Source organism: Sarcophilus harrisii, chromosome 1 (genome assembly GCF_902635505.1).
Source record: "Sarcophilus harrisii chromosome 1, mSarHar1.11, whole genome shotgun sequence".
In the NCBI taxonomy this organism is placed as follows: domain Eukaryota; kingdom Metazoa; phylum Chordata; class Mammalia; order Dasyuromorphia; family Dasyuridae; genus Sarcophilus; species Sarcophilus harrisii.
Genome location: NC_045426.1, coordinates 253,218,910 through 253,231,106, shown reverse-complemented (window position 1 = coordinate 253,231,106; position 12,197 = coordinate 253,218,910). Strand labels below are relative to the sequence as shown.

The window sequence follows — 12,197 nt, the reverse complement described above, 5'->3', positions numbered from 1 at the left end:
TCCCCTTTTGGTCCTTCTGTAGCTAACTTGGTATATCAGTGATTTAAATCGGGGGGTCCTACACTTTAGGAAGGACACGAGCAAACTGGAACAGGTCCAGAGACTGGCCCTGCAGAGAGCTGTCTTAGGACTAATGGTGAAAGTTTACAGGGTAGTTCTTTTAGGAGCACTAAAGAAGGGGAATTCCTGTATTCAAAGGGAAGTTGGACTAGATGACCTTTAAGTTTATTTCTAATTTTTGGAGGAGTAGCCCTTGGGAACTAACTCTCCCAAGGACGTGGTGACCTGGGGGGTCTCAGAACATGAATCTTGAAGGAGGTGGGAAGCAGGCCAAAAGCTGCAGATATTTCATAAATATGAGTTTTTGACCGCTTTGTGGAGTTGAGAGGGAAGGAAGAATGCCAGATATCTTTAAACATTCCTTTGAAGAGTTGTAATATTTCTCACATCAAGGCCCAAGTGGTGGACAGCACAAGAAGACCTTCCTAATGATTAAAATTGTCCAATAATGGAAGGGTTGTCTTTGGAAATGTGATTGGGAGATCCATGGGGTGTGTTTAAGCTGAAACTATGGCTGACCATATGTCATATGAAAGAAAAGATTTCTTTAGGTTGGAAGGTTAGAGTGAAGTGACCTAAAATGTTTATTAATATTTAAGATTCCATACCTCCTTAGAATTGGGACAGTTAAGACTGGGACTAATCTTGACTGGGTCAGATCTTCTGATAGAATCAATGTTAGGCTTACTGTGGGGTAAATTGGCCCAACCTTGTGAAGTTTGAGCTTGACTTGGACAACAGCCACAACAACAGAGAGTCAAATGCCTGTTTGACTGCCTTTGACTTCTTCCTGATGAGTGTCCCTCACCTGTATACTCTTCCCTTATAGGCCTCCTCCCGAAACTCTCTGGAAGCCGGATACATAGTAAGTGTTCCTTCCCTGCCCAGTTTTTTCCCACTCTCTCTCCAGCAGACACTGCCGTGCCCCCTGCCAACTCTTCTCCCCTCCCCTGACACTTCTGTCTCTCCTTCTCTCCAGTGTGACGCGGAGAGTGACCTGGACGAGAGGGTGAGTTGGTGCCTGTGTTGGGTGGGGGCAGATTTTGACAAGGTTGCCCAGAGGCTATTTGGACTTGGGACTGTGATACCTGTAGGTAGTCTTTTGTGTCACCAGGAACTAACTTCTTTCCCTGCTCTTCCTTGCCAGGTCTCTGATGATGACCTCGATCCATCGTTTACTGTCTCAACCAGCAAAGGTTTGTTCCTGGAGGCCAGGGCTGGGGTTGAGGCTGAACACAGCAGGAGATTAGTTGCTCCCAGGAAGGGAGGAGGGACAGCAAGCACCCAGTGTGCTACTGACAATATACCTTCCCCTCCCCTTTCAGCCTCGGGCCCCCATGGCAACTTAAATGGGAACTGTGAAGCGAAACTCTCTGTGATCCCCAAAGTGTCGGGGCTGGAGCGGAGTCAGGAGCAGCCCCCAGGACCCGACCCGCTGCTAGTGCCTTTCCCTGCCAAGGAGCCACTGCCTCCACCGGCCCCCCGACCCCCAACCACTCCCCCAGCCCCTATGCCAGCCCCTGTCAGCCTACCACCCCCACCCCCACCCCAATTGCAGCTCCGGGTTTCACCCTTCGGCATCCGCTCTTCCACTTATGGCAGTGGCCTGGACCTCAGCACTGGCAGGTAAGTTACCTCATTATATGTTTATAAGTTTATATGTGTAGTCCTTCTGTTTATTCTATTTTAGGCATTGGTGAAAAAGGTTGGTGTCTGTGTTGTTAAGGAGCAATCAGTCATTTTCACTTGGGAGGGAACAGATTCATGTGAAACATTAAGAATCATAGAATATTAGAGTTCATTTTACAGATAAGGAAGCTGAGACCCAGAGAGGGAAGATCATTTGTTGATCACCGTGTCGTAACTAATAGCAAAGTCAGGATTAAAGGCTGTCTTCTGACTTCTTGTGTTCTTGACATTCTGAAAAGGGAGCTGAATTGAAAAATAACTTAACTTGGGGGAAAAAAGGAAGACTTGTGAGAGGCATCCTGAGATGCAGTAACCCCAGGCTGTATGTTTTTGAGTAACATAAAACAACGCATTTACAGTTTAAAGCTATGGGAGCCACAGAAGAGATAGATTAACATGGTCCAGATAAGTTAGTAGGATAGATGAAAAAAGATGATGGAAAAGGATGAGGGATAGGAAGCAACAGAAATGGGGAAAAAAGAAAGCTGCTTTGCCTGAAAATAAGTCCATGGTATACATCTTCATGTTTATCTGTAAGCATAGCTTGAGGTCTTTTCAACACCAGAAGATTCATGATGGAGGAAAGCTTTATAAATGCGTTGAATATGAGAAGGGTGCCCTTAGCAGGTCTGACCCTCAAGTAAATAGATAGGATTCTTCCAATTTTTTCATGTTTCCTTGCTTTTTTTCCTCACAGTTCTTCGAGGCCACCTCCGAAGGCTCCTGCCCCTCCAGTGGCCCCACCTCCACCTTCTTCTTCTTCCTCTTCATCTTCCTCTTCCTCATCCTCATCTTCTTCAGCTCAACTCTCCCATCGGCCCCCAACACCCTCCTTGCCCTTGCCTCTGGCCAGCCATGGCTTTCCCCCTACTGGGCTACGGGCACCACCTCCACCACCCCATCCTGCTCTGTTCTCCCCTGGTCCTACTCTACCCCCACCCCCACCTTTGCTGCAGGTGGCAGGCCACCCTGGGGCTGCGACGGCCAGTGCCCTCTCTGGTGAGTGTCCTAGAGCCTATGTGGCTTTGAAAGGTAGAGAAGAGGCACTGGCTTTTAGATTGGGGAAATTCAGTTTCAAGAGATAATAGATCTAGGAGGAGGGTGTGGGTTGAAGCCTGAAAGGAAAGGATGAAGGAACAAATGTTGGGTCTAGAAATAACAAGAAGATACCCCAAAGAGGACGGAGTCCAAGGGAGAGGAATAATCCATGGATCAGCGCCCACTTGGGGCGAGGCCTGAATAGGGCAGTTGGGTGGCCCGGAGGAGAGGGGCATAAATCCCTCTCTCCCTCTGCCCTACCCTATCCTGGTCACCTCTCACAGAGCAGGAGCTGATGCGGCAGGACCTGAGCACTCGGTTCCTGAGCGCCCAGGGAGGCCCCGAGGTGGGGGGGGCAGGGGGCTCAGCCCGGCCCCTGGCCTTCCAGTTCCACCAGCACAACCACCAGCACCAGCACACCCACCAGCACACCCACCAGCACTTCACCCCCTACCCTCCTGGCTTGCTGCCCCCCCACGGCCCCCACATGGTGAGATTTTCCTCCCATCCAGGGGCCTTTTGGGGATGGGAAGGGGCACTTGAAGCCTTTGGAGAAGTGGGGTGAGGGATGGTGCTGTACACTCTGAGGTGGACAGGGGGTGGGGGGAATGTACGTGTCTGTGTTGTGTCCCTGTGTGTCTGTGTTTTGATTCTAGGGTGGGAGGGAACCATCTGAACCTGAATATTGTAGAGCTGTCCAGAGGGAGATAGGAAAGTCTAGCATCTCTGGCTTCTAATTTATCCCCACCTTCTTTCTCATAGTTCGAGAAATATCCAGGAAAAATCGAAGGCCTTTTCCGGCATAACGTGAGTGCCGTGAGGGGCCCTGGTTTGTAGTTGGGTGTGGGAATACTTTGGCTAGTTTCTTTCTTGATGTTTAATAAGCAATTGTTTGGTATAAAAGACAACAATGTGTAGGGACATGGCTACTTGTAGCTTCTAAATCTGTCCTAGGAGAAGATGAGACCTCACTGAATTTTAGTCATTGAGCAAGACCAGAGTAAGATGGAAGAGAAAAAAAGACTCTGATGTTCTGTGCCCCCAGTTTGGTCATTTTTTTCTTCACAGCTCTATGCGGCCTTCCCCCCTGCTGTCCCTGGCCTCCCCCCTGGTCTGCCTCCTGCTGTTTCCTTTGGTTCTCTGCAGGGGGCTTTCCAGCCTAAGGTGAGTATCTAAAACACAGATATCGTATTCTCTTTTCCCACCTATCTTTAAATCGGGTGCTGCTTGTCCCATTTCCAAAGCCCTAGGGAAATTAACTTAAATTCCAGATGTGCCTGAGGTCACCAGATATTGCTTTACCCACTCTCCCTTCCTTTCCCCAGAGCACGAATCCAGAACTGCCACCACGACTGGGGCCGGTCCCCAGTGGGCTGCCCCAAAAGGGGACACAGGTGAGTTTGGGGAAAACAAAAAAGGGCCAGATCTTGGCAATGAGGAGTAGGAGTAGTGAGTACATTGGGAGGATGAGATGCACATAGGCAAAATGTAGAATTTTAATAGTTTGGGTATTTTCTTCCAGAGAAGTAAAACTATTCTCATTGTAGGCTTTTCCTAGGGACTATAGTCTCTGCTTTCCTAGGAATAAACTGCAGGAGTTTCAGAGAAAGAATTCCTTAAGGAAAGACAAGGGTCGAGGGAGAGTATCTAGAAGAGGAAAGTTCTGAATTATTAACAGGGCTCATTAAGCAATTAGAACTTTTTCAGACAAGCTTTTAGGAGCAGGTAGAGTAGCCCAGGGAAAGGGGCTTAATAAAATGACTAAGAGAGAGAGGGCTGTTTTACGAGGAAAGAGCTCTGAGGACTGAACTCTGGGTTTGTCAAAATGAATACCTCCCAATTCTGTTCTGCCCTTCAGATTCCTGACCATTTCCGCCCCCCACTGAGGGTGAGTAGACTGGGAAAGGGAGTGGGTTCAATGGAGAAGGGTATGGGTTAGGGTCTTATAGGTGATGGGAAGAAGTGAAATTTGATTGGGGACGTCACTTCTCTTCCATTACTTCTGTCTCAGAAACCTGGGAAGTGGTGTGCCATGCATGTGCGAGTGGCCTATATGATCTTGAGGCACCAGGAGAAAATGAAGGTACCAAGACTGGTTGAGGGAGGGTGGAACTGAATCAGGGAAAATTGGGAGCCGGAGGCATGAGAGTGAGCTGAGGGAAGCATAGGCTCTCCTAGTAGCCTGATTGACTTAGCACACATCAAATACAGGAGTAGCAGGAGACTCTCTCTGCCCCCAAACAGCTTCCCTATTTGCCTATAGGGGTGCCTACAACTTAATCAAGGTCTCATTTCTTTGAGGCTTGAACATTTTTCATTTCTCAGGAATTGCATATAGAAATGACACACCTCCTCCCATACACACTGTGCATTTATATATTTTCAGTATTTTTTAGTTTTTTTTTTTTTTTTTTTTAGTATTACAATTTTACTCAGTTACATGTAGAACATTTTTTTTTTAACATTTGTTTTTAAAATTTTGAATTCTGGGCAGCTAGGTGGCAGAGTGCATAAAGCACCAGCCCTGAAGTCAGGAGGACCTGAGTTCAAATGTGGCCTCAGACACTTAACACTTCCCAGCTGTGTGACTCTGAGCAAGTCACTTAACCCCAATTGCCTCAGCAAAAAAAAAAAAAAAATGAGATCTAGATTCTCTTCCTTCCTCCTTCCCAGTTTTCTCATTGGGAAGGCATGCAAAACCCCCTATGCAAAAAACTGAAATGATAGAAGTGAAATTCTTAAGAGGGTCTGATTTATCAAATTGTTTCCAACCAGTTGTCTCTGTGGGAGTGGGGCTAAGTTTTAGAGAGAAAGACATTGGGTAAAGTATCCATATGAGGGCAACGACCTCTCAAAAATGAAATTAAGACAGGACCCAAGACTAGATTTGCCTGTTTCCTCATTCTTTTCAGGGGTAGCATCCTAAGGAAATAGCATAGACAAAGGGAGTAGAGAAGGGAGGAGGATACTAAAATTCCTCACCATAGTTTTCTTCTCCAGTTAATGCAGGGTGATCCTCATAAGCTGGATTTTCGGAACGATCTTCTACCCTGTCTCCCCGGGGCCTATGGAGGTCTTCCTCCTGGGCAGGAGCTCTCTCACCCAGCTTCCCTCTTCACTGCAACAGGTGAGTCTGGGAATGAGTACCAATCCTGGGAGTCAGTTTTCCCAGGTTCCAGGCATAGTGACTATGCCACTAACTATAATTATATGATGTTGGGTAAGTCACTTAAGGCTCCTTTCTTGGCCTCTATTTCTTCACCTATATTTATAAAGTGAATCTTTGCAGTTCTTCCCTTTGGCTGATTAATAGATCTTAAAATCTTGGTTCTGAGTTACTTTGCAGAAAACTTTGTCTTAATTTTTCTTTCAGGTGCTGTCCATCCTGCTGCCAACCCTTTCACAGCAGCTCCCGGGCCCCCTGCATCCTTTCTAAGCCCTGGTACCCATATTGGTAAGAGCCATTCCTCATAGTTATCCCAATACTAGACCCAGGACTAAATAAACTAAGGAGTGATAAGGAGCCATTCCCAGAGGTCAAGAACCTTTAGTCCTTCCCAATTATCCATGGCTAGTTTACTCAGTGTCTCCTGAATGTACCACACACATTTCTCTGAGTCTTTGCTTTTTATGCTCTTCACCTGCCTGAAAACCCCTCCTCTATCCCTCCTATCTCTCTAGAACCTGTAAGATCATTTGAGCTCAGCTTAACTCTGTCTCCATTAAGTAACAAAGTTTAATGGCAAGACCTTGGACTTGGGGTTAACATGCCTTTGCCACTAATTCATAATGTGACATTTAGTGAACCATTTCTTTCATGGCCTTGATTTCTCTATGAGATGAGGGAGTTGGACAGGATAATGTATAGGTCCCTTTAGAAGATAAGATCCTTTCTGTTGTTCTGGGTCTAAGAAATCCTGTCGCCTTCCCAACCTATAGTCACTTCTCCTTCTTGAAAACTTGTAACACTTGTCTTTCATATTTATTTGAAATCTTATATTACAACTGCTTTACATCTCTACTTTTTGATCTTTTATATGTATTACTCATCTCCTCAGGAAGACATAATTACTTTGAGGGTAGGGGCCTTGACATACTTTGTTACACCCTAAAAAGGACTAGAGAAGTTAAGTGCTTTGTCAGAGCTCTATTGACTGATATCCCTCTTTCTCCTCCAGATCCTTTTGGGCGTCCTACCAGCTTTGCGTCCTTGGCTGCCCTCTCCAATGGGGCCTTTGGGGGCCTGGGCAGCCCTACGTTCAGTGAGTATGGCGGTGTTGTGGTCAAGGGAGATGGGGAAAAGAGTTGAGGTTCTCTTTAAGTTTGTGTTGGTTCTGTAATCCAATGGTAAAGCAGTTGCTAGTTATATTTTGTCATCTCATATTTAGCTTAAAGCTCCTGGTTCTTAGGAGTTGGCCGACTTGGATTTTTTTCTTTCTCTAGACACTGGTGCTGTCTTTGCCCAGAAAGAAAGCCCAGGGGCTCCTCCTGCCTTTGCCTCTCCTCCTGATCCATGGGCCCGGCTGCACCGTGGTCCCCCTGCCTTTCCTGCCTGGGCCCGACCCCCTGAGGCTGCACGGACGCCTGGCTCGGACAAAGAACGTCCAGTGGAGAGGCGAGAGCCCTCAGCCCCAAAAGAGGAGAAAGATAGGTATGGCTTTGCCAAAGCACTGTGACTCTCTACTTCCTTTTCTGTTCCTCTGACTTCAGCTCCCCTTAACCTTTATTTCTCCATCTTCTGCTCTCCTTCACCAAGAAAGAATCTAGTTTCTAGCTTCAGTTCATTTTTCTTTTGTGACTGTCACTTGTTCTTCATTTCATTCATGCAACAACCATTTATTAAGCACATCTCTTCTCCCTTCCCTTAGGGATCTCCCATTTTCCCGACCACAGCTTCGAGTTTCCCCAGCCACCCCCAAGTCCCGGGCCGGGGAGGAGGGGGTAAGACCCCCCAAGGAGCCTGTGAGGGTGAAGGAAGAGAGGAAGGAGGAGGTCCCTGGGCCTCCCAGCCTACACCTGCTTTTTGATCGGCCCCGACCACCCCCCTTCCTGGGTCCCAGCCCTTCTGACCGATGTGCCCCCTTCTTGGAGCCCTGGCTGCCAGGTCCTCCACGCCTGGCCCGACCCCCACGATTCTATGAGGCTGGGGAGGAGCTGGGAGGGGCAGGAGCTGTGGCCACAGCTCGTCTCTACGGTCTGGAGCCTACCCATCCACTACTCTATGGTCGCTTGGCCCCCCCACCTCCTACCGCAGCTCCTGGGCCCCCTCAATTGCTTAGCAAGACACCTCCTGGGGCCCTGCTGGGGGCTCCACCCCCCTTGGTGCCCGCCCCTCGGCCTGGCTCCCCCCCTAGGCCACCAGGGCCACCGAGAGCTGACAGGTGAGGGGAGGGGCTGGGGGTAGAGCTCCATTTCCCTCCCCCCCTTTTTCACTTCCCCACCCAGCCTTAGGGTGGAGATTGTGACCCTACTTGGGAGGGCAAAGGTCATGGCCCCCAGGCTTCTGTGGAATTGTTGTGGGGTCAGAGGTCACTACCCCAGCCATGGGATCATACTGAAAATAGAGGTCCCAGACCTACACCCCCCCCTCCTCCCCCCCCCCCCCAGGGGTTAAGTGCAAGAGCCACTCTCTAGAGGGATGGGGTCACCTGGAGGGCAGAGGTTGTGACTACCTGCGAGGCAGTGCTGTTCCCTCTCCTTTTCTCCCCATTCCCTCCCCTTTCCCCTTTCAAGTCTGGGCTCCCTCAGAGGGTCCCATGGATGCTAAGCCTCCTGACAGCCTCCTGTAGGCTTATCAAGCCTGAGGCCAAAGTCACACACACCTAGGCCTCTTGTTTCCCCTTCCCTACTGGGGGGAAGCAGGGTGGGGCTGCTGGGACATCAGACGTCACCAGTGACCCTCCTTCATAGGGTCAGAGAAGATGGGGGGGTTAGGGGGGGAGGGGGGTTCCCTGTACATATTTATCTCCCCTTCCACGTGGCCCCCCCAGGTGTTTTGTACATTTTTACAGGGGTGCCCCCTCAGCCCAACCCCTTTTCCCCCCTCCCTTGTTTAATTAAATCCTCAGACTGGTGCTCTGTTCCCAGCCTCTCGCCTCTCTGTCTGGGGGGAGGGGGGAAAGAAGGGAAGGAAAGGGGAAAGCCTGGTGGGGAGTTGGGGTTGGGAACCCAGCAGGAGGTACCAGGGACTTGGCTTTATTTTCCTCAGGAAATTGGTGATTTACATGAGGGACAAACGTGGGAATGGCCTCCCTGAGTCCTTCAGTTGGGCCAGGATGTATGGAATTAATCTCACCCTGCCATTCTAGGAGGAAGGGGAAAGTCCTCTTTGATTGGCTGGCAAGGCCACTTCTCTCCAGCCTTATATCTTGTTTCTTTGTCGTCCCCAGGCTTCTGGTAGCCTGAATTCTTAAGCCTCAGAATTTCTGTCCCTCTCAATGTGTAGGTCCTGGTGCTCTGGACCAAGCATCCCCTGGGAGTCAGTTTTCCTATTCCCAAGAATCTTGGGGGGGCCTGCTGTCCTAAGGCAGAACTTGGTGTCTACCTTTATGCTGCTTCCTCCCCTCAGAGTCCCTGAATTCCCTGGCAGGGAGGCTGAATTCATCATGTCCCACAGACCAAAGAACAGGGGATGGAGCAGAGCAAGGCAGGCAGGTCCTCAGAAGCTACCTGCCTTCCTGAACTCTTCCTAACAATAACCCTAGTCCCAGCCTGGCCTCAGGGAGTTGCAGGTACCCCTATGTTCTGGGCCACCTTAGAAACTATTAAGGTGGTGGGTTTGTTTCAAAACAAAGATATTCAGTTGGCTCCCTCCATGGGGTAAACGGGGGATGTTGGCTCTGTAATATTTGCGGATATTTATATAAAAAAGGAGTGTTACAATGCAGCTTATCTTCCTCCTCATTGACTGTATGCCTGGGATTGTGGGAGGAGGGAGGAAAAGGGTATCCAACCTGGGTGGTATGCACCAGGGGACAAACTTTTGAGAACACTGACTGAGATTGGGGGTAGGAGGTAGACTGAGTACTTTGGGGACTTGTTCTAGTTTTCTCCATTCTGTTCATCTTATCCTCATGCTAAAATTCATTTTCCCCAAATGAAACCAAGGATGTAGTGCACACCTAGTTTTGAAACATCAGGATATAATGACAAAAATATTGGCACATGAGTTAGGAGCCCATATCATAAAGATCTCTCTACTCTGCTGGCCTTTTGCATTCTATTAAAATTGGCAAAATTTAGGTGAGACTCTGGCCAAAGAACAACAACCAAGTTTTTTGAAACTACTACTATTGAATTACTGGTTTGTTGTGATCCTGGGCAATCTACTACTTATCTAAGTCTTAGCCTTATCTGTATAATGAGAGCATTGGACTACATAATCTCCAAGGTCACTTCCATTTTTTTTTTCTTATTTTGTGAGTAGGGGTAGAAACATTTTGTTTCACATTTTCAAGTCAACTTTTTGAGAGGAACACTCTTTACTCAGGCTTTCTTATCTCTGCACTTAGCTGTTTCATCCAGCTATCACAAAGAACTCACTAAAAATAGCTGAAACCAATTTGGGAGCATTTGGCCTTATGTGCTTACGTAGGTTTTAATGAATTGAATAGAATGCAAGGGCTCATCTAGATGCAGAGGTAATAGTAGGTAATGGCCTGCACCTTGATAGAAGCTTGCCGAAACCCTGATGACCAAATCACCACACTTAAATCATTCCTTTTTTTTTTTAATTCTTTATTTTTTTTAAGGAATTAATATCTTCAGCAAGCTATTGAAAAATAGCTATATACTCTCAGATGGGGAAATATGATTTCAGGGTCACAATATTTTAAATTTGAAGGAAACTTGCATGTGATGAAGTATAAACTGTCTTGTGTCCAATGAGCTAAACATCTGTTGAGCATATTCTCTGTATAGGGCACTATGCCTAGCAGTAGAGGTACAGAGATGAAAACTTTTACTTATCTGCTTCTAAGAGGCTTACGTTTTAGCTGAGGGGATAAGACATGACCAAATGTGATGATTCAAGATAGAATAGGATAAAGGTAAAGGAGAGGGCTAGAAGAAGTTGAGTTGCTTTTCAATCATGTCTGTGACCTTATCTGGTGTTTTCTTGGCAAAGATATTGGTTTGCCATTTCCCCCTCTAGTCTATTTTACAGATGGGGAAAGCAAGGCAACAAGGTTTAAGGACATAGCCAGGATCACACAGCAAGTAAGTGTCTGAGCCCAGATTTGAATTCAGGAAGATGGGTCTTCCTGACTCTAGGCCCTGTATTCTATACACTGTACTACCTAACTGAAAGAAAATTCTTTGGGATAGAGAGTCCGACAAGTCTGTTTGTCATCATGCGATGGTGGTCTAGCCAGGAACTGCAGTGCAGAGTTTTCCAATATCCAAGGATGCATCTTAAAGATGAGGACTCAAAGCCATATCAAAGCACTGTGACCTAGTGCAGAAGTAGGAACAGGTGCCAACTGGCAGCTTTGTCACTGCTCAATTCTGGGTCGCGGATCCAAGACACACTGAGGAAGGGCCCTGTGCCCAGCAGTGGTGCTTGGGGTAAGGAGCAGTTGTGGATTTGGACTGTGTGCTGAATAAGGAAAAATTCAGAAGCAAAACAGCTGTGTGGCTCTGATCCCAGGAGTAGAGTGGAATCTCATCAACTTACAGTCAGTCTACAGTCTGTTGAAAAATAACCAGGGCAGAAATCCCAGACTAGAAGGAACCTTGTAATTCTGTTACCATGAATCAGTAGAGCTTTCCAGCTGGCTATAGTAGCTAAGTCCAGCAGCAGAAGTCTACTGGAACTCCAAAGGAGACCAGCCCAAGGATCTGCTGTTCAGACACAAACCCAGATTGGCAATTTGCAGAACTCTGTCTAATCAGTATGCCATTGGTCTATTTTGGGAGCACTGAAAGTTTGCAGGTCAGCAGCTTGGATTGTTCTTGAAATCCTGGAATAATATAATACTCAATACCTCAAGAAAATGGCAAAATTGGTCTACACATTCTGTTTAGAAGTGTATAGAGTCTGGCTCTAATTTGAAATCAAAAATCAAGAATTAGGTTGGAAAAATAGTCCCTTCTTAAACAGCTTACTATAGTGACAGGGACATTCAAGACCTAAACCCAGAAGAAGAGTTTGACATCAAAACATTTACAAACAATACCTCAAGGAAAAGCACAGATTGGGCACAAATTCAACTAAAGTTCCTGGAAGATATGAAATAAAAATTATAAGAGTTAAACAGGTTTTTATAAATGAAATGAAACTAGAAAATTTTGCAAAAGAAATGAAATCAATGGGAAAAAGAATTGGGAAGATTATATGGTATGAAAGGTATAAAATCTTGCTTAAGCAACAAACTCCTTGAAAATTATAAATGAGTAAATAGAAGTTGATA

The 12,197-nt window shown here is 47.0% G+C and overlaps 1 protein-coding gene across 2 annotated transcripts in view; it reads left to right on the top strand.

Annotated features, from left to right (window-relative positions):
- FBRS (fibrosin) overlaps positions 1-12,197 on the top strand; it is a 30,913-nt gene that overhangs the window by 3,691 nt on the left and 15,025 nt on the right. Inside the window, exons 3-18 of one of the 2 annotated variants that reach the window (XM_031940120.1) lie at positions 890-925; positions 1,040-1,069; positions 1,208-1,256; positions 1,386-1,686; positions 2,447-2,748; positions 3,072-3,277; positions 3,550-3,594; positions 3,856-3,951; positions 4,113-4,181; positions 4,646-4,675; positions 4,799-4,870; positions 5,788-5,914; positions 6,161-6,241; positions 6,966-7,049; positions 7,231-7,438; positions 7,656-9,807. In XM_031940120.1, coding sequence (XP_031795980.1) covers positions 890-925; positions 1,040-1,069; positions 1,208-1,256; positions 1,386-1,686; positions 2,447-2,748; positions 3,072-3,277; positions 3,550-3,594; positions 3,856-3,951; positions 4,113-4,181; positions 4,646-4,675; positions 4,799-4,870; positions 5,788-5,914; positions 6,161-6,241; positions 6,966-7,049; positions 7,231-7,438; positions 7,656-8,172 — 2,253 coding nt within the window. In that variant the 3' untranslated portion in view covers positions 8,173-9,807. Of the gene's footprint in view, positions 1-889; positions 926-1,039; positions 1,070-1,207; positions 1,257-1,385; positions 1,687-2,446; positions 2,749-3,071; positions 3,278-3,549; positions 3,595-3,855; positions 3,952-4,112; positions 4,182-4,645; positions 4,676-4,798; positions 4,871-5,787; positions 5,915-6,160; positions 6,242-6,965; positions 7,050-7,230; positions 7,439-7,655; positions 9,808-12,197 lie in introns of those variants that run through there. The other variant, XM_031940126.1, reaches the window with a different exon arrangement.